General features: G+C 39.2%; 1 protein-coding gene across 6 annotated transcripts in view; it reads left to right on the top strand.

The window, feature by feature from the left end:
- Positions 1–23,075, top strand: part of mgat3b (beta-1,4-mannosyl-glycoprotein 4-beta-N-acetylglucosaminyltransferase b) — a 62,564-nt gene that overhangs the window by 28,684 nt on the left and 10,805 nt on the right. For 4 of the 6 annotated variants that reach the window (XM_017481698.3, XM_017481701.3, XM_017481693.3 and 1 more), the window contains exons 2-3: positions 20,027–20,219; positions 22,597–22,966. In XM_017481698.3, coding sequence (XP_017337187.1) covers positions 22,598–22,966 — 369 coding nt within the window. In that variant the 5' untranslated portion in view covers positions 20,027–20,219; position 22,597. The other 2 variants (XM_017481699.3, XM_017481696.3) reach the window with 2 other exon arrangements.

Raw genomic sequence — 23,075 nt, 5'->3', positions numbered from 1 at the left:
ACCAGAATATATGTAGAACATGATTTTTAAAATAAAATAAAAAAATGGATTAAGTCAAGTTGTGGGGAAAACACCATTCCACTCTGGAATACTTGTTTGTGTTTTGATGTGCCTCCAACTAGGCACTATACTCTATGTGTCTCTGAAGATCCTGGGGCGGAGCTTCATGAACATGGGTGGGAATCATTCTAATCAAATTGTTGAATCGAGACTTAATGTTTAAAAAAATAATAATAAAAAAAAGTAATTCTACCTACTGTTTAGTTTTTCTGGTGCTAATTTGTTGGTTGGTGCTTTCTGTATTTTCGTTATTCCTGTGTGTGCCACACCGACATCACAAGGAGACATTGATTGCAGAGTTATAATAGAATTTAATATAAGCAAAAATCAACCATATCAAACCAGATGCTCTTAACAGCAAGACTGAGAGCTTCTTTTCTCACCATTTTCCAGCAAAGGTCATATTAATGCAAAATGCAATCTAGAAGTAGAAAAGACAACGAACACTGAATAGAATACAATGTAGACTCACTGAATTATGATCTATATGATGTCAAGCATGTTGGCATTGATTGCGGTATTAGCATGAAAGTTGAAAAATGCTGCTGCATGATTCTTTTTTGGTAGAGATGACGCAAGGGTTAATGCTGTGCTGAAGGCAGGAATGCAACTTCCCACCTACGTGCTGTTTAAACTCGTCAACTTGGTCGTCTTCTCAACTACCATTTCCTTCCTGTTTTACGGCACTACGTCGGGTCAACATGGTATTTTGGCTTTAGATCAATTAAAATACAGACACAGTACTTGGTTAAATCTATAACACTGACCATACTAATCGCTGTTTTGAAATGATCATCATCATCATCATCATCATCAACATTAGAGTTGATTTTAGCTAGTTGCTAAGCTACTCACTATTGTCTGCTGTTGGTTCTGTACTGCGATAGCTTTTTATTAGCTTCACATGCTCTGACAGAGCAAAGACAAGACGCGTTCATGAATGTTCCTGTTTTCTCACTTTGTGCATGCCTTGGGGAGGAAGTGATGTTATTACAACTTGCAGATTACCACATACGAGGCACCACGAACGCACCATAACTCCCATTAGCGCAACTACCAGAACTTGTGGGTAATGTAGGAAAACAAATAACCAAAGTGAAAATAAGCCAACTGCTCACTCTTGAGTGCTATTATATTAATTCTAAAGATTACCGTAATTTTCGGACTACTGAGCTCACCTGAATATAAGCCGCACCCACTAACTTTAAAAAAATAAATTTGTACATATATAGGCCGCACTTGTCTATAAGCCGCAGGTGTCCACGTTGTAACATGAGATATTTACACAGAAGGATGTTACACAGAGAGATTTTTTTTTAACTTTTAATTAAATACGTACCCTAAATGCTTTTTTCCAAACAGTGCCTGTAACACGGCTGGTTAAAAAAAATAAATATACAGTTGCCTACCAGGAAAAGTCATTGATCGCTATCTTCATATTTCTCCTGTGCACTAAAACCACTAAAGTCGTCTTCTTCAGTGTCGGAATTGAACAGCCTCAGAATTACCAGTACTTCGTCACACACTTTCCTTCTTCGACAGCCAGATCGATCGCCTTTAACTTGAAAGCTGCATCATATGCATTTCTTCGTGTGTTTTCCATGATGAGGGTGTGTGCATGAAGCACAAAATGACTGATCTGAAGAATTTAGTGTGAGTGCGTTTGATTTAATTCGAACAGTTTCATTGGTCCACTGTGACCTGTTGGGTAATTTCATTGGTCCGATGTGACGAGGCTAAATGTTTTGGCGGCATGAAGCTCGTTAGCTCGTAAAAATCCATAAATTAGCCGCATCATTGTTTAAGCCGCAGTGTTCAAAGCGTGTGGAAAAAAGTAGCGACTTATAGTCCGGAAATTACGGTAATAAGCAAGTCATTCAGGGTGGATTTGTCCTTTAACATTATGATGATCTCTATGGGCCTCATTAATAAACGCTGTCTGTGCTTCTTACTCCTCTTATGCCAAGCACAGTGAGGTTATGAAATCTTTTGTCAACATTGATTGTAGATTAAATATTGAATTACACTCCTGAGTCATTATGTTCACCCAATGACTTCCCATTTGTGTACACTGTATCACTGAAAAATTCAAGATGTGTTATGTTTAATTTTCAATGAACATTAAACCTCACACACCTGCAGGTGATGAATAGGTGTGTAGAAAAAAAAGAAAAAAGAAAAAAAAAGACCACAAACCAAGTCAAAATCAAAAAGGAAAAAGTCCCGCACACTAGCAATACTTATTGTATCAGAATAGCTATATTCACAACGTTTCAATCCCGTGACCTTCATCAGGCATATACAAACGATCTATTCAACACAATCTTATTTTAAAATCAACACATGACCAATCACTGCAATGATCCATTATTACTAATCACAATCAGTGACACAATAAATCATTGTAACCACATCGTATAAAAGGGTTACATCACAAATTTACAGATTACATAGATAAATGGACATAATATATTTATATACATAGATAAATGGACGTCACATTAAACAATGTTTCATTGTTCATGCCCATAGGTGATAAAGTCTGAATAGTAACAATCCCAAAATAAGTCACGCCTTTGTAACAGCATTTCTATATCACCCCCTCTCGGTGGCACATTCACATTGTCAATACCACAGAAGCATAAGGTGGAATCATCATGATTCAAAGAAAGAAAAAGGGTCATGGCAGGATAATTAACATCCTTTCTTCTAATAGAACTCTTATGTTCACTAATTCTTTGTTGTAGTTGGCACAGTGTTTTCCCAACATAACCGAGACCACAAGGACAACGGATCAGATCGACAACATAAGTGGAAGCACAAGTAATGACCGAATTAATTCTATATTTTTATAGGGAAAAAAAGAGGATGTTTTGTATGTATTATTGCACTGAGCACAATTACCACATCGATAATTTCCATTCCGTATAGGACTAAGTAATCTCTGAGACGGACTAAGGATATCGCTCTGAAACCGGGCATGTACTGAATAAGCTCTCAAATTTTTAGCCCGTTTCGATACAATAAGTGGATTGGGGGAAAAAACCACTTGGCTCAGGATCAGAAGACAACAAGTAACAATATTTTTTAAAAATATATCATCAAATACGATGAATAAGTTGTAATAGAAGTAAAAGAATGTTTTTTTTTTTTCAGAATGTGCCTTTTGAAAAGATGCATTAAATGCTTCATCGACCCATTTGGAACGGTAACCTCTATCTAAAAAATTTTTTCGTGATTTTCGATTTCTTAGTGAAGTCTAAATCACAATGACAAATCCTCCACAGCCTATAAAACTGACTCAAAACAGCTCATACGGAAAGGCTTAACGCATAATGTTTGTGTTCATTTGATTAACGGAATTCCTCCAATTATCCAGCTTGATCGGATAAGACATGTTTCCTATCTTAGTTTTGCACTGGAGCTATGATTAATGTTGCTCGTAATAAAGAAAGCTGATCTCAACCGTAATCCTTTCAGCAAATATTTGCCTTAAGCTCACACCCAATCCAGTTCTTTAGTAATGTCAAACAGATATGGTGACCTGGTTTAGACCATAGTATGACTATATATATATATATATATATATATATATATATATATATATATATATATACATATATATATATATATATATATATATACATACATATATATATATATATATATATATATATATATATATATATATATATATATATATATATATATATATATATATATATATATATATATATATATATATATATATATATATATATATATATATACACACACAAACACACATATCTATATATATATACACACACACAAAACTTAGTTGTCCTCTTGCTATCATTCTCAGAGGACTTCTAGTCATATGATTGATGGCATAAATAAACATAAAGCTATAAAGGTTGACTATTACTTTCTGTAATTTCTGGAAAAGATTTTGGCTGTGTAAAAACACGTGGCAAATTCCTGAATTACACATTTAATCATGTGATCTCATTGTCTAGTTTATCTATGCAATATACTGTATAAGAAATGATATTTTAACTGACTTCATGATCATTACTATTTGTAACATATAACTGTTGAATTTACCAATCTAAAATTCTGGTCAGAATTTTCTTCAACAGCAGGTTTGACATTAGTTCCGACTGTCATTCAAATCACAGGTTTATATTAATGCACTCGCTCTAATACGTTTTTGTTTTTTGTTCCCTCCCCTGTCTCCCTCTAGCTCATTCACAGGGACTTCTATGGTGGAAGCTTTAAACGTAAATGTAAAGTCTAATAAATAATAAACAGATCAAAAATGTGTTGTTATTTGGCAACAAGAAAACCCCCGAAGGTATACTTGCGGATATGGTTTTATGTTAGATGTTTATTTAACTTTAATTTAATTTTTGGAAGGAGTCTCCAGTGTCCATGCTTTGTAACAGTAGGTTTTCCGCCACCCGCCACATTAGAGTCTTCAGGCCAGAGGACTCGTCGCCTTCTGGTTTCTTAGTAGCAAATGATTTTTTTTTTTTTCTTTTTCCTTTCTTGTATTAACTTAACATTGAATGGAACTTTGTGTTTTAATAAATTAAAAATGATAATCTTTGGCCAATTGCTGTGGTCTAACAGTTATATTGAAACGCTTCAGGACTTGTTGTTATAGGTAAATAATCTACTTCAGGATAATTAACCAGGATATCACACAACACTGACAGTATAAACAGTGTAGACTTCCTTATCACAGCGTACTGTTATAAAACTGCTCACCGCTAACACTGTAGCCATGACATCAGAAAACAGGCAGTGCTGAGGGCAACTCGGGTTCCTGTAACGTTTCAAAACAAAAACAACGTGCATATGACTGTAGGAAAGTGCATGTGTGTGAGAATGGCAAAACTCTGCATGGGGAAAGTGGAAAAGCTTGTTTTGTGTGTGGGCGAGTGAGAGAGCACAATTAGTGTGTGTGAGTGCAAGAAAGAGCACTGAGACCACAATAGGATCGGACACTGACTGTGGGGTGTGTGTATGATTTTTAGTGAGACAAGACCTTATCAGGATGTTAACATGAACTGCACTGGTTTGTACGCATAACACAAGCTCCAGGCTCCAGCGCTTGTGTGTGTCACAGAGAACATTTTGTGCAGAGCAGTTTGTACGTAAATGGCACCTGGATTATTTCTTTATCCTGACTCGCACTGAATGCTTAAACATCAGGCAGTTTGAAGCACATCTCTTGTGTTCAGCGTGTTTCAGAGCCAAACTGAGACTGATGCTAACGTGCAAATGATCAACGTACTGATTCTCTCCATCTCATCTGTTCTTCCTATTGCTCTGTCTCCTGCTTCTCATACCCAAATTTCATTTACTCTCTCACACGCATTATGTAACAAGATTAACATCAGCTGCTCAATCACTCCTTTTCGGTTCGTCTTCCTTTGAGCCTTTATTTATTTATTTATTTATTATTATTGTATTGTCCTACACGTCCGGCAAATGAAATTTCTCATCCTGTTTGGAGCAGAAACATCCTGACTTGAGAAGCCCTCCACCTCCCACGGGCGGCTGTGGCTCAGGAGGTAGAGCGGATTGTTCACTAATCGTATAGTTGGCGGTTTGATTCCCGGCCCACATGACTCCACATACCGAAGTGTCCTTGGGCAAGACACTGAACCCCAAGTTGCTCCCGAGGGCAAGTTAGCGCCTTGCATGGCAGCTCTTCTACCGTTGATGTGTGAATGGGTGAATGAGACACAGTGTAAAGCGCTTTGGATAAAAGCACCATGTAAGTGCAGACCATTTACCATTACCATTTACCTCTCTCTCTCTCCCTCTCTCTCTTCTCTTCATCCTTCCGACTGTTTTTATTCTTACTCTGTCTGCATCCAACAATATGATATGACACTAGTTACTATCTATCTGTCTATCGTGTCTGTCTGTCTGGCTGTCTCTCTCTATCTATCTATCTATATCTGTCTCCGTCTATCTCCAGGTGTCTGTCTCTGTGTACAGTATATGTTGAATTTTCAGCACCCTGCGCGCACACACATACACCTCTACAGTTTCCATCACACTTTGTTACATCTTCCCTTAAGGCCAATCACATGTTTCTCACATATTCAGTCTAGTTGAATGCCTTGTTGTAATTAAACCTCTTCTTGAATTTGTGCAATGCATAACCAAATCATTCCAAACAGCAAACAAGCAAGTTTCAATTTTGCTCTGAACAGACGAATAGGTCAGAAAATACCCTTAAGCCCAATTAAAGATTCATAGAAAAAGAGTATAACAGAAGTAGTAGGGGTATAAAATTACCCTGGTTGAACAAAAATACAAAATGAGCTTGTGTATGTGCTCTAAACCGGCTCTAACCATAATCATATTCACTGTATGCTGCTTCACTCCATTGTGGACTCCATTGTGTCATAGTTGTTAGTGCTAGATTGGCTTGTTTGAGTATTTCACAAACTTCTGCTGTCCTGAGATTTTCACACACAACAGTCTCAAGACTTTACACTGAATGGTGTGAAATACAACAACAGCAAAAAAAATCCCACCGGTTCCACAGGTAGACATGGATAGTTGATGAAAAATAACCAGTCTTTGCAACCGTGTCGAACAGAAAAGCATCTCGGAACACACAACACACCAAACCAAGACGTTTCTACTGCTTTAAAACCGCACTTCTGACGTCTTGATTTTGAAGCGTGTTGAAAATTGTATCCACTCTAACCCAGGCACAGAGCTTCTTTAGTCTATAGTGTGCACTCAGCAAAGTCTCCTAGTGTTATTAAATGGCTGTAGCACACGCCCCTTCAGTTTGAGATATAGGTCATCGTTTGTCATTTGGCAGATGCTTTTAGCCACTTAAGACTGGCTACAATCCAAAGATGCGTCTGAGCAGCTGAAGGTGAACACTTTGAAATCCTTTGAATTCTCGATAAGGATTTACATTAATGTTCTCTTAACTGACGTTTTTTAAGCTATGAACTTCAGAATCAATACACCGTAGGCACCATTAACAAAGTAACTCACACTTGTCTTAATTGAGGTTAAGGCTAAAGTAAGTTCTAATATTTACACCTAGAGACCAGAGTTAAATACATTATCAAAATTTAGTAACGTGCTCCAATAAAATTTTTGCTAATTTACGTGAAGTTACAGTAAACCGAATTCGATGCAGGTACAGTGTGTGTGTGTGTGTGTGGGGGGGGGGGGGGGTATTGAACGCATCAACATTTTTTTTTTTTTTTTTTAGTAAATATTTTTCCAATGAGGTTATTCATATGAAATTTTCACCAGACATCAGTATTAACTCAAGAAATCCAGAAATATAAAGAATTCACAACATTAAAGTCCATAAATAAAGTTATGTGTAATATTAAACATGTAAGAAAAAGCAGTTCTCCAAGGCAAGGAACCAGCTGAAATCTGAGTAAAAAAAAAAACAAACAAAAAAAAAAAAAAAACATAAGTAATGTGGTATCCCCTATCTGTGTAAATTAATATCAGCTGGGTTTGTAAATTGATGGTCTATAAAAAGGCTTTTCATTACCAAGGTGTCACACAAGAAACATATGATGGGTAAAAGCAAAGAGCTCTCTCAAGACCTTCGCTACCTTATTGTTGAAAAACATATTGATGGAATCGGATACAGACGTATTTCAAAACCTTTGAATCTTCCAGCAAGCAACATTGAGGCCATTATCCACAAGTGGAAGCAACATCACTCCATCGTCAACCGGCCACGCACAGGAGCTCCTCGCAAGATTTCTTACCAGAGAATCAGAAGAATAGTCAGAAGTGTAGCCCAAGAGCCAAGGACCACACGGAAAGAGCTCCAGAAACACTTGGATCAGCAGGTGCCATCTTCACAGAGAAAACAATAGGCAGTGCACTCCACTGCTCACACTCACCCCACAAGAGACCCCATTACTAAAGAAAAGGCATGTTGAAGCTTGTTTAAATTTTGCTGCAACTAATTTTTTTATTTTTTTATTTTTATAATGATTTTTATTTATTTATTTATTTTGGTCAAATTTTCCCCAACTGCAAACTTGACAACTTAACAAACTTGACTATAAATCTGGGCTATCTTTTTGTGAAATTATTTGTTCAATTATTATTTTGTTGAATAATAAGCTGTCACTGCTGGCAGCCATCAATGAAAGAAAGTGATTCCAAAACCTGCTTCAGAACCTGAAGTGACTACTTTCCTGTTCTCTCAGCCTCTGAAGGACCATGATTGAAACTTCATCTAGATAGCGTTTTAAACACCTTGTATATGCAGTTTTTGATGCAGGAATACACTTGGTCATTGCTACCTAAAGCAAAATCTGCAAAAGGAGCGAGAATTTACAGAGCAGTAAGCCTATGGCAAGTTAATCAAGCTCTCCAGTAGTCACCTGACCTCTCTGTCTAGTACTATAAAAGGCTAGATTTTGGTGTATTAACCTGTCGCAACAGTGCTATCAATATGAATCTGAGGATAAATAAATGCGACGCTCATTTTAACCCAAAGTGATAATGGCACTGTTTCAACAGTGCTGCATTGGTGCTTTTAATGCGAGTCTCTTTAACTAGCTGGAAGCCGTGCACCAACAGTAAAGAACACCAAAAACACAAGCTTGCCTTAATGTTGTTACTTTCTTCAGGAATCATGCTGAAACACCTCTTCCACCCCTGCAAATCTGCTAACTTGTGACTGACGTTAAAAAAAAAAAAAAAAAGTACTTTTCCACTTTGTCGTCTGGTTGCTGGGAAGATGTCAGTCATTGTTTTTTTTGTTGTTGTTTTTTGACACGCCTACAGCATTCTGAATTTTGTAGCATTTAGTTAGAATTAAATCATAGGTAAGGATATAGGCCATGAAATGAAGGCTTTAAAAGAAAGGATGTTCGATAATGGAATTGTGGCGAGTTTAGCATTATGGCTTTGACAGCTTCATTCATTTTGCCTGATGTTGTGTTAGATTTACATGTAATGCATATTTCCTTTGTTCAGTGGGTATGTGCGCTACAGTAAGAGTGGGAGGGGATAAGGTTCCCATAAACTAAATGTAGCTTTGCCCTGATACGACCTTCCACCACCTGTGTGAAATTTAAAAAAAATAAATAAATAAATAAAAAAAACCCAGTGGAACAGAGATGAGTCAGACTGAATGTGAGAGGGGCGGATGCAGTAGAGATGGAACCAAAAGCGTGGGTGTTGCATACAAAAGTGTCGGAGAGGGAGAGAAAGCCTGAAAAGAGCATTACAATTTGTGCAAGTAAAGCACTAGTGATTTGAATTGAATTAGATGGGGATTAGAACCTCAGCATTACCAGAAATGCAATCTCATTCAGTGCACTTTTTTTTTTTTTTTTTTTTTTTTTTTTTTTTTTTTAAGCAACACAGGTGAACGGCAAGGATGGCTTTTGGGAGGATGGGTAAATCACTATTTGAAATTATATGTTTACTACACGTTCGCAGACACACAAAAAAACATGTATGCAGGCCATTAAGCTATGAGCTAGTTAAACAATGATCTAATCCCTGAATAAACCGATCTTTTTCCTGCTTAGCAAAGCCATTGTACAGAATACTGGTTCCTGAAACAGGGCATCTGGTCCCAGCTGAGAGTGCTTAGACCTGCTATTGATGATTGTTCGGCTAGCGCGTGATTCATCAGTGCTAGTCTTTTTCAAGCTAATAAATGATCCCTGAAACTATAATAAACGTGACCTATGCGATGTAGTTTGGGATGTTTTTGATGTTCAGATACCTTTATGATGTCGTTCACGTCATATATACACTTTATGACACATAAGTAATTTAATCAGAGCTGGTAAAATAAAATAAACACTCAAGTGAAAGTAAAAAACAAAACAAAAACACAATTCTCTGGTGAAGGTTGTAGTACTTATTCTTCACATGTGTTCAATTAGAGATGTTTTAAGTCTTCAGTTGATTAAAAGTGTTAAAGTAAAGACGAGAAGGATTCGCAAAGAAAAATACATGCTTATTATAGTTCCTGATACCAACAGCGTGCCCTAAAGTGTTACTGTGGCAATTTGCTACTGATTTGCAAATTTGAATTTACTACTAATAAAAGACATGTACTTTCTATCCATTTCTAGTTATGTTTAATGTTGTGGAATGTCTGTGGAATAAGTTAGTGCCTGTTATCACTTGTGTTATTGCAGCTATGTACTTCCTTCACCAGCCTCTCTTTTCCCCTCTTTTGAAAATAAAAAACTTTTGTCTTGTGCAGTTCATTGATTTTTTGCTAGCATGCTCCTTCCTATTACGGAAATATTGTGAAATTTCTGTGCATATACTAAATGTTCTGCCATCTGGATATGTTCACATTTGTGTGTCACATAGCTTAGCTAGCAACACAGAATTAATACAATGCTGAAGCGATTAGCAACTCAAAGTTCAAGACACAACAATATACCAGTGACTTTTACAGCTCTTGTTAGCTATGTGTGTTAGCGCTTCAGCTTACCTTAGGTCAGCACTCTCACTCAATTAGCACCTTAGCCTTTGTTAGCAGAGGAGGATAGAGTATCCAGAAAAACGAAGAAACCCTCTAACTCCAACTTCCAGGCACAACAATATACCAGTGACTTTTACAGCTTTTGTTAGCTCTTTGTTAGCGCCTCAGCTTTCGTTAGGTCGGCTCTCTCACTAGATTAGCTTTTGTTAGCAGAGGAAGGGTAGGTAAAAGTACAGTTTAAAAAAGGTTCTAGAGGTGAAAATACTTGCTTGGCATATCTATTACATCATACAGAAGTAATACATTCAATATCTCTCATCTCACCATAGTCCTCTTTACCTCAGCGCAAATAATTAGTACTACTACCTTTGCTAGCCTAGAAAACCAAGAACGTGACAAAAATGAATGTCTTTTAGGTTAAAAAAGGAAAGCCATATTTCATAAGGTGTGTGTGTGTGTGTGTGTGTGTGTGTGTGTGTAAATGCACCAATTTTTCAAGATAACTGTGGCATCTCTGCAAAGCTCTCTCCCCTCCCACTCTTTTGTCAGGTCACTTGCTTCACCCAGATCATTAAATCAATAAAACTGTAATAAATCTTGACATCTCCTATACATTTAGACATTGTTTTCTCTCCCCCACATTAACAGCTTGTTCTCTCTGCTGCACTTGACAATCTGGCTCCTCCTGAACACCAGGCTCGGCTGCAGTAGAGTGACGTTGGCTGAACACACAGTGATCATTGCTAATGCGCTGACCCGCTGTCCAGTGTCCAGACTAGGCATGTGTCTATAATTATATAACACAATATTGTTAATGTTGCCCAAACACTGGCACTACCCCCGTGCTCCATGTGGGAGGAAGCTATAATCTTAAACTGTGGGGTTTTTTGGGGGTTTTTTTGTGTGTGGAATTTGTTTCAGCCTGAGAGAAACAAGGGAACATGAGAGAGATGTCTTTGAAGATACTGTTTTGTGTGTGGGTTTTTTTTAAGCTTAGTGGTTAGCACTTTCGCCTCACGCCTCCAGGGTCGGGGTTCGATTCCCACCGTGGCCCTGTGTGTGCAGAGTTTGCATGTTCTCCCCGGGGATTTCTCCCCCAGTCCAAAGACATGTATGGTAGGTTGATTGGCATGTCCAAAGTGTCCATAGTGTATGAATGGGTTTGTGAATATGTATGTGATTGTGCCCAGTGATGGATTGGCACCCTGTTCAGGGTGTACCCCGCCTTGTGCCCAATGCTCCCTTTGATAGGTTCCCCGTGACCCTGAAGGAAGGATGAGCGGTATAGAAGATAGATAGATGGATGGATGGATGGATGGATGGATTTTCCAAAATTGGAATCTAGTATTGAGTGTACTCATTTCAGCTAAGGAGACCCAATGCTAATTCCAGTCACAAGACTAGATGAAAAACATGGCAGACACTGAGGTGTGCATTTACTATACTGTAAGTTGCTTATTGTTGTTGTTTTTTTTTGTTGTTGTGTTTTTTTGTTTTTTTTTGTTGTTTTAAAAAAAAAAAAAAAAAATTTAATTATTTTTGGCTGTGTATATTGCCAGAAGGTCCACCCTTGCTTCACTTATTCTTAGTTAGAATAACTAGCATACTGTAAGTAGTAATGAACAGAAAATGAGTTCTAAACAGATACAAATAGAAGAAGCACTGTTAGTTCTTTGTGGGGATTTATGTTCTTTTTAAGAAAGTTTAGTTTTTACTTTTCATGTGGGTGTGAGCAAGTGGTCAGATATGATGCTTGCATGACCATGTTCATTAATGAGAATGTGCAGCGATGTGTGATAAATTTACAATGTCCTTAGCAACTGCTTGGTTAGGGTTGCAGGGGTTTATATTGGGCTACAAGTTAACTGTATTTTGGGAAATAGAACTAACTAGAGTAAAATCCTCATATCTGCTGTTTCACATAACCTCTGTACGAAAAAATTAAATAGACAATTTCAGAAAACGTTCATAATTTAAATTGAGTGCCATGCTGAGTAATGTGATGAAATCTCATGTAGTCGAGCCTAGGGCATTAATCATCCCTTTGTCCAGCATAGAAGAAGAATGAAGAAGAAAGGTGAGTGTAGTACGATAAATATTTTAGGGCGAGAGAGAGGCCACATTCACCTAACTTTAATTATTATAATTGTTCTATTTTATTATTAGTTATTGTTGTTAGTCCTATTGTGCCTAGTTTATAAATTAAACTTTATCATAGGTATGTACAGTATATAATGTTCGTTACTATCCACAGTTTCAGGCATCCGCTGGGGGGCTTGGAACCTATCCCAAACAATTGACAGTTAAGCTCAAGTTGTAACATGAGTGAAGTAGCTGAGGTTAAGGAACTGTCCAAGCCAGAATTTACAGACCATTCTGACATTTCTATCTCTGGGGACCTCCAGGGTTGGGGGCTTGAATCCTGGCACCATCCTGTGTGCATGGAGCTCGCATATCCTCCACACTCATATGGGGTTTCCTCTGGGAATTCCGGTTTCCTCCGCCATTCCAAAGACCTGCGTCGTAGGAATGGTTGGCTTTTCCAAAGTTGTCCGTAGTGTGCGAATGTGTGTGTGATTGTTCCCTCCAATGGGCTGGCACCCCATCCAGGGTGTCCCCCGAGTACCCCCGAGGGGTAGGCTTCAGGCTCTGTTGTGACCCTGTATAGGATAAGCAGTATGGAAAATGGATGGCTGAATGATGGATGAACACTTCGATTTAATCCAAATCTTTTCTAAGCCAAGATGCTTGTGCATGATTGCAAGTGAACAAATGCTATGTGTACAACTTCTCCACATACATTTGCATACTCTGATGCTCCATGGCAGCAGTCAGTATAAAGCGCATTCAAATGAATTTTTGCAAGAACTTAATGGTAACAGGAATGGCATAAATACATCCTGCTATTCCCTTAGTGATGAAACTCTCCATAACCAGTGGGTAGATTTTTATTCGATTTATTTATTTATTTATTTATTTGGTGCTCGTCCAACTGCTCTCCCAACTGCTTATGCTCAAGTGCATGTGTGCACAGCTTATTTCTCTCAGGACGGGATTGAGTACCAAGGTCAGTTTGGTTGCAGGCAATTCCGTTAGTTTGTGATTTGATTCAATTAAATAATAATTCAGACCATGTTTGGAACAGCAACACAATACTGTGATAATAGCATTAACCCTGTGAGAAAATATCGACCGATTTCTATGGTTTAGGGGGGTGTAGTGCAGTCAAAGCATCACCTATACGGTTAAGTTAGTATAGATATTTGGTGTAGTGTCGTAAGTGCGTTTACACCGAAAATGTCCTTAAGTGGTTTACCAATTAACAAAACCTCCTCATTTAAACTGGTTAGAACAGTAGCTTTAATCAAGATACCTCATTACATGCTACAGAGAGTACTTAACTACTTTAAAAATATGTGTTTTAGGGAACAGATGGCATGCTTGTGTGCATAGAGCCCAAGTAGTCCTTTTGTTATGTGCAACACAAAGAATGAAGGGGGAAAAAAAGCCTACAGGAGAAACTAAGTCTCACTTAAGCTTAAGTTTGTCGATCTGTGCAGGAGGTCCACTGTTTACAATGCAGTCTGGCAAATAATGACACACACCTGGGGACAAACTATAATAGGACATCTGTAGGCAATGTGTACTCATGTGCCTGTGTGAGATGGTTTTATTTTGCTGAGTGTGTGTATTCGTGTGTGAGTATGAGACACCTGACTACCCAGTGGTATGACCATAGTTAATAAGAAAACCCAAATTACATTGCCTGATTTGATTTGGCAGAAACGGAGCTACTATTTCAGGAAGTTCCGTAATCAGCACTTCTGTGCTCGTCCTCTAAGGAATTTTGTGTGTGTGTGTGTGTGTGTGAGAGAGAGAGAGAGAGAGAGAGAGAGAGAGAGAGAGAACAAAGTCAGTCTCTCTCTTGCTCTCTCACTGTGTGTGTGTGTGTGTGTGTGTGTGTGTGTGTGTGTGTTCATTTACTGTTTAACCAATTATGTCGTACTGTTGAGGCCAAAGTGGTGAGTCAAGAGAAATGTAACAAGATATGTGTCCTGGTGAGGTGAAAGGGGCATGGCTTCTGTGTTAGTCATCGTGAAAAAGGCATAGTCTCTGTTCTTTCAGTCCTAAAACGAGGTGTGGCCGCTGTGGCTAGAAGTCTCAGTAAATGAGGCGTTTTCTCTTATTGTCATCTCTGTGCTGTTACTCCTAGTAAAAGAATTGTGGCCTCTGTTTTTCACAGTAAAGGAGGTGTGGTCTCCGTTTTTCACAGTAAAGGAGGTAGGAGGTGTGGCCTCTGTGCCGTTAAGTCCAAGTAAAGGAGGCGTGGCCTCTGTGCTGTTGGGTTATAAATTATTCTGTGTCTCTAGAATGAATAAGAATGGTGGGGGGTGCTGCAAACTCTGGGAAAATTTGAACCATGAGTACCTTGCAAGGGCACTCAAACGTGATCAAACTGTTATTTTATTAGTTATCTTTCACCTCCTAAACTTAAAGGTTTTCTTGATGATTTCAGGGAACTACTTTCTAAAACTTAAATGAATAGGTGTTAATTACCGGTGATTTCAACATCCACATGGATGTAATCTCTGATTCATTGACTGTCAGCTCCACAGAGTTACTAAACTCTTTCGGCCTTCTGCAGCACGTATCTGGCCCCACACACAAACATAGCCATACACTGGATCTGGTGATCTTGTATGGTTTAGCTAATAATGAACCAAAGATAGTTGACATTGTCATTTCTGACCACTACTGTGTCTACTTTGAAATTTCAGCATATACGAACACTAACTGAGTGATAAGAGGACTGTCACTAAGCGCTGTCTCACTGCTGATACAGCTGCGACTTTCATGGAGCTCAGATCATCCCCCCCTGTTTCACTACCTTCCCTAGACACTCCTAGTGGAGAACTTTAATGCCAGGCTGACCAAGTGTATTAACTCTGTTGCCCCCTTAAAAACAAAAACTGCCTCTGGGATAATTAAAGCTGCTCCTTGGAGAAATAGTACCTCCCTTGTAAGACTTAAAAGAGACTGCAGAAAGGTAACGGAAGCACATGGTTCACTAAGCTATCTATAAAAACAACTTGAAAATACTAAACGGAATGAAGTCTGCTAGAATGTCGTACTTTTCAAGTTTAATTGACCGCCACAAAGACAACCCCAGATTCCTATTCTCCATCATAGATAGGCTGCAAAACCCCTCACCTCACACGTCATCAGACCTTTTCACAGCTGAAAAGTGCAAAGAGTTTGCAGCTTTCTTCAGCGATTTAAAATTACAATCATAAGGCAAATCATAATCAACGCTTGTCCTGCTGGTATGTTTTCTAACTCTCCACCTATTGCTGTTAAATGTAACCGATCCACTTTCTCAGTGGTCAGCCCTAACACGCTTGCACTGGTTATATCTTTTATGAATTCTTGTGGCCTCTGACTGTCACAGTAAAGGAGGTGTGGCCTCTGTGGCCGTCCGTCCCTGTCAAGGAGGCATGGCCACTGTGTTGGCATTGTTATAAACTAGCATAACAAGTCCTTAATATTCAACCTTAATATTAAGTATGTTGTCGGTATCATATTAAATCGCTTGGCTGCATTAAAAGAGTCTTTCACACACTGAATCATCGATCATGTATCAAGATGTTCACTGTATAGTCTCAGGAGGAGAAACTCCATTACTATAGGCTCACTCTTTTTTTTCAAAAAGTCCAGATTTGAGAGGCATTTGGCGGTTCATTCCGAGTTTATCTCTAAACTATCCAGCCATGCTGTGTTTGTTTGCAGGTTTTCTGCTTTGTATGTGCAGAGAGCTCAGAGGAGATCTTTTCCTCCTGTAGCGGCTTAGCTGCATTATTGATAAGGGCATCGAGGTGACTCGGTGGATTGTAGAACTCTATTTCAGAGGAGACCAGATTTGTTCACTTTGTCTCTGGGAGATGGGCTGCAGGAGCATCGCTCGTGCACACGCACACATACGCACACATTCGCACACAGCCCTATCAGGTCTGCGAAATCCTCTGCTCTCAGTCCAGTACACTTCCATTATTGATGAATACTTTGTGCTGGCTAGCCCTTTCCTCACCTTGCCAGTTCCTCTCTCTGCCGATTCTTCCCTGTCTTTCCTCTGCTCCTGCTCTTCCTCCTTATCCCTCGTTTAATCTCGTTGTATTATTCAGTGTGGGTCTGTGCCCTGATCTGCTCCGGTGCCTGCTGGCTGTCTGTCTGCCGCCGTTCTTGGGTGTGAAGCAACATCACGGTGAAACTAGAGAACAGCACGGGCATCATGTAACTGATCCAGCAGACACAAACTACAATTTCAGTGCAGAGGTGTGAAGGTGTACTGGCATTAAGAAATCTGATACAGATGCATCATTAAAGTTAACCCTATTCCAGCATACATGATGATGTCATGAAGAGTCATCAAATTTTGGCCAGTTTTTAAAGAACTCGCCAGATGGCAGTCCAAGGAACGCGTATTGCTATGTTCACTTGATAAATTACAGAAGGATAAGAGCAATCCTCTTAAGTCCATTTTAATAAATAGTTTAGCAGACTGCATCCCTCAAAGAACATTTTAATACTTGCTCCGCCTCTGCAGATTTATTTGACATTTAATTCTGTTTAATGTCATCCTCTTTCATTACATTACATGAGATTTAAAAAAAAACAAAAATCATACCATTTCACCTCTATTTTAGAGCCAAAGTGCATACAATTTGATCTTATTTTTGCCAGAATGATGCTGGATTCAGGGTATCTGGAGCCCAGGTCTATAGGGATGTTTGTTTTTTACGTATTTTTTTTTTACAAGTATCGTCACTTCACGTCAGTTTAATCTGACATGGCAAAACTTCAGTCTTGTGAATCAACAACAACAAAATAACTCTGGTCTCCTTTGTCAGTAAAAAAAAAAAAAAATGGAGAAACCATTTGGTATTATTGTTTTGCTATTTAGTTACTGTTGCTTGGCACAGATCTGAAAAACTAATAGCCATCTCGTCCACATTGTGCCATATTATTATTAGACCATATTCCACACCTTTGGTTGTGCGATTCTAATTGATGACCTTGCAATGATGGGGCAAAATTTTAAATTGCACCCATCAGGAGCCCTTGTTGTCCATTATTTTATCTAAAATTTAAGTGTCATGATATCCAATGATATTGTATGTTATCAGAAGTTTTATCTTCGAGTTTTAGGTTTGATAATATATTCATAAAGAGCTCTAATTCAGATAGGTTGAATGTAAAATTCTTCGGGGTGGGGGGAGCCATTTTGATACCATGGTTTCTGACATGTTCCTGACCTTTACACTTTTTTATGGGTGAAGAAAGGACCAGTTCAGTGGTCAATGGAAAGTAATACTTCATTTTTTTCCAAATATGACCAATCAAGCCATAGATATAGACATATTCATATACCATGAAAAGGACACGAGTAGATTCATGTTAGCAGGACACTGCTAATACAACAGCCAGGTAGCGTATAAAACAGCATAACACGTTTGATCCAACTAAAAGTCTCCAAGCAGGCATGAATATTAAACACTAGAGGTAGGCATGTCACCCAGCAGGAGATTAGGAAAGTGATATGCCTTTGCTGAAAAGCCCATCAACTCGGTCCAAGTCACAGAACATCTGTCGTACTTTAATTGCATGCAAGGCGACAGATGGCCTTCAATGTGGAGAGTCTTAACGAAGCTTGTCACTAAATCCAATAGTCACGCACGATCATTAGTAGCGTCGATTGAGATGCTTACTGAGAAAGAAATCAATGCGCGTGTCAATGTCTTGTCCAGATGATCATAGCCGGCTCACGGTTAAGGAGGTTAACAGCACTGGGATCGTCATGACCAGTTGTTGGCAGCCAGAGAAAGTATGGGATGAGTCCAAGACCAGGGCACTGCAAGGACACAATATTCACTGGCTGTCTGCGAAGTCAGCAAACAATAGCCCAGATTGTGCTGGGGAACATCTGAGCTGTTATGTCTAAATGGTATGTAACGGATACGGACAGAGTTCAGGGTGGACGTGCTCAACAGGGAGCACGTCCACATCTTTATGTCCATAAATAAATACCAGCTATTTCTGGAACATTCCACCATCCATCAGGAGACATTATCTAAGGGCGAGGTCTGTGACCTAGTTTTCAAAAAAAAAAGCTGTAGCATCCATCACACAGAATAGGTTCCTTCCAGTTGGGATATTTTCTATGAAAAACATCAATTGATTGAAATGTTTTGGCCATTTAGGCTACAAATTTCTTTGCAGACTCGTAGTGTTCTTTTATGGTCTTCCAGTCTCCAGTCAGGTCAATTCGGCCTTGAATGGCTCATGTTTTTGTGTGTGTGTATCTAAGGCTCACAGTGGGACAACTCTGTGTGGTTTTTAGATTTTGTTTGTGTTTGTTGAGGAAGTTTATTGTGTTAAACCCAGTTTTGGCTCCCGGGTGCACCCGACTTTCCTTCAGTGTTCCCATGGTTACCCGCTGGGGATGTTGCTGTTTTAAAGTTTCACAGTACGATAACCTAGTCTAAAAATATCATGATTTCAAAGTATTAATTAAACATTTAAGAACTCACACTCTGGAGATGCTCATTTATTTATAAATCTTTGTACATCCTTGTGTATCCTTGTAAATAACAAACGTGTAGATAGTAATAGACAGGCCTACATTTTAATCACTATTTTGAAATCAATGGTGAGGTGACTGTCCAATCATACACCATTGTAATAGTCCTATTACCCACAAAGCCATTAATGTTTATTTCTGCCCACTCCTGCAGCAGCAGCGGCTGGTATGACTGACATTAGGAAGAGGTTTGTTAGCATCAAATTATCACACATTTCACTCCTGAATACACCACGTTCCAGTTATGTGTTTCACTGTCGAGCTATTTCACCCTCTGTTTATTATCAGCAAATCTGCCAAAGCATAAGGTCCAAATATTTGGTTTGTTAATTTGACTGGCTCCCTTGTCTGGCCTGTCCACAATCTCCTTGCCAATCCTGAGATTTGTGTTTCCTTAGATTAACAGGTGGCTATAACAACCAAACCATGGAGGAGAGATGCAGAGGCTCGATTGATGTGTGTTACAGCAGAAGCAACGGAACTGTTTGGGTTCTTGGCAGTGTTAAGAGTCCTGGGGTTTTAAACCACTTCTCACAGGGAGAGTGTTTGAGGAAGCAATATCAGTGCCTGAATAAACTCACACTATAGAGTGTTAGCGGTGTAAGTATAGATCTATGCCCATGATCTATTGAATATGATTAGACAGACAGATAGATGGATTGGAGTGACCCCCCCCCCCCCCCCCAAGTTACACATTGGACAGGGTCACAGTGCACCACTCAACAGGCATGACCTAATAGATGCCCCTGATTGGCTAGCATTTTTCTGATTGGGGCGGTGGGGGGCAAGAGTAAACATTTACGTTTTAGCCGTAACATTTACGATTTTTTAACTTTATGCCTGAAAACTACGCTTTCCTTCTTTTTCAGATAAAGCAGCAGTCAGTCTAAATACGAATAAGTTTCACCTGGCAGAAAAGCTAATTCATCGAAGGGGAAAGGACGCAGGATGTCAAAGGCACACATTTGATAGTGGTTACTTTCACTTCGCCCCAACTTCTAGGTGAACTTTGGCCTGTGAATTGACGATCCTCAGCCTTGTGAGCCAATAGAAACCAAGAAGGTGAGACTGTCATCTCTTTTAATTGGTAAACACACAAAAAAAGACGGCACTCCTTATGATTAAGTAGTGGTCACACCAGACTTTTGTCTTGTTATTTTCTTAGTGTTGCTTTGTAGTCTGGGGGGAGGGGTGTTTGTGCTAGAATTTTTGTGGTAGAATTCTGGGTTTTCACTGTTCTTTTTCTTCCTGCTAGAACTTTATTGTTGGCAATGTTGGCGCCTCTGGTGTAGCCCAGAGAGCGCAGCTAATTATGCTCTCTTGGACCCCTGGCTATTGAAGGCTGTGGCATTGTCAGGATTCAAACTTGAGATCTCTCAATCACCCGGTGATCTAAATTTACCCATATTCAAAATATTTTCACTTCCTAAGATGTTATTGGCAGTGAAAGTTTTCCCATCTTCCATGCACTCTTGTCATGTCTGTATTACTACCATAGCTGCCACCTTATCTAGATTCAGTTCATTAGTAATAAAGAACATGGAACAAAAGGCAGATCCCAGATTAGTATGTTTAAGGAGCAGACAGACTGATGACAAAAAACAATTGCCTGGTGGGGGGAGAGAACCCAGTTCATTTGTATGGGAAAGGTCCCAAATGGTATTGAGTTCATCTAGATGAACTTTGACCATGCAAATTTGTAAACTTTTGAAAGATGAGCCACTGTAAGATAGCAGCATGTGCGATGGTCTCTGGTTTCTAAAAGAGAAAACGAAAAATGTAATTTCACTGAAGGGGAAAGGACATGCATTTGCTTCTAGTAGCATTTACTTTCACTTTGGTATTCAGAAGAAAGCAGATGTGCGAGACTGTCATCACGTTGGTCGATTAAAAAAAAATGGATGAGCTGTTATTGACCCTGACACTTTGCAAACTTTGGAAAATGAGTCAGTGGAAGAGAACAAGATGTGCTGCAGTTTCTGCTTTCTGAAAGAAAGAAAAAAAGGACTTTGCTTTGCTATAATTCAATGGCAGTAATTATGTAGCTACGTTGGTAGCTCACTGAACCAATTTATTCCATTTGAAATGGCATCACACCTCCACGGCAAAGAAGAAAATGGCAAAGCAGGAATAATGTAGTAATGTACTTTAACATACGGTGCTTAGCCAAATAGCTCATGTCAGACATCATAATGATCCAGCAAGCATCCAGCTGCCTTTTTTGTTATGGGCTGTCTTGTGACCTCATACATACCAAAACTGGTGAGAAATAATAAAAAAAAAAAACGGTTAATTCCAAATTCTTTGCACAGATTAGAATACTCCAATAAGAATGGAGCATAGCGTTTAAAGACTTTCGAAACTTTGGTTTCCAAAAAGGCAGTGTCACCATTTCTCTAAAAATGATCTCATCTCTGCAGCGCTTGTTCTGTCCATTATCATAAGTTTTATAATAAATTCATTAATCTAGCAATTACATAAAACCAGCATTGTCTTTGCTTTTTCAGCTGTACATTTTAAAAAGATGCTAACAGCTTTTCTTTCCGAGTGTCCAGGAAATATAATGTTTAGAGGACAGAAGAAGCCTTTTTATTCATACGGACATGCTTGTTCATTCTTTCCTGTCACACTCTCTCCAAGCACTTAACCACCTTCCCTGCTGTTACTCTGTATGAGGAGACAAGCCTAAGGAAAGCAGAAAAAAGAGAGCGGGCATGCATGCCTGAAAAAGAAGACTAGGCAAGTGGGAATAGAAAAGGAATAAAAACACAGAGAAACAGGAAATCAGGCCTGCGGGGGATAAAACGGGCAGAATAAAGCCAAATACACCCTCACTTTTTGTCCTCTCATTCTTTCCCTATTCATGCACACGGCTTGTACAGTTGAAGACAAGCCAGAAGTCTTTTTGACAAGGGTCACATCAGAGCCACAATAGCTTCATTTTTTCCCCCCCATGAGAGCGTCTCTTGCTCTTTTTTTCAGTATCCTTCTGCGGCAGACCCAGCTATGAAAAATATGACCTCTCTAGATTTAGATGCAAAATGGAGGGCCATGGGCTCTAGGCCAGAGCAATTTGACATTCAGCCTGTGTATCAGATGCTATTTCAGCCAGATTGGGTGTCTCTGCTTCTGTCTGGATTTCCTGCTTAAGGTGGACTGCAATCGATACAGAACATAAAGATGAATGAGAGGCTGGGAGCGAGTGAGATGACCTTAAATGATGGGAAAGGGTCCTGCATTAAACTAACCTGACCTTCACTACAAGACAGATACTGTGTGGTCTGTCAATGCTTTTTTTTTTGCATAGCTGAATCTGTATTAAAATGCATGGGTTAGATTAGCATGTGAGGAAGGCTTGTTTTGGAGTATAAAATCTCAATATTTCTAATGAAGTTTTTCTTTTTCAACCCCCCCCCCCCCCCCATTTATACTTTTATAGGATGAAAATGCGACGCCACAGAGTGTTTTTGCTTTGCACCGTGGGGCTGTGTGTCATTTCTTTCCTGCACTATTACAAGGCCCTGCATTATGTGTCTCTGCTTCGGGAACTTACAGCACCCTACCCAAACATCAAGTCGTTTATAATGGTGACTGGATTCTTCTGGAAAGAGAGAGCCACCCCACTGTCCAGCGCCTCTCCTGAAGAGGGACCCCTGCCAGTCCTTAGACCCTCAGAGACCAGGCCCCGGGTTCAAGAAGGAACCGGGGGCATGCGTGCAGGAGTGGAGTTGAACATGGCTGGAGAACCCAGAGCACCACAGCCTTGGGTGAGACCAGAGGAACCGCAACACAAGGATCCAGACCCTGAGGTAAAGAAAATTGTTGCTTTTGTATATTACTGTAATGTCCAAAGGCTTTAATATATGTGAAATCTAATGTGTATATGCAGTATATGCCTAAAAGTATTACGGACACCTG

The sequence above is a fragment of the Ictalurus punctatus genome, chromosome 12 (genome assembly GCF_001660625.3).
Source record: "Ictalurus punctatus breed USDA103 chromosome 12, Coco_2.0, whole genome shotgun sequence".
NCBI lineage: Eukaryota > Metazoa > Chordata > Actinopteri > Siluriformes > Ictaluridae > Ictalurus > Ictalurus punctatus.
The sequence above is the reverse complement of the archived record's forward strand: the minus strand, read 5'-3'. Positions and strand labels throughout refer to the sequence as shown.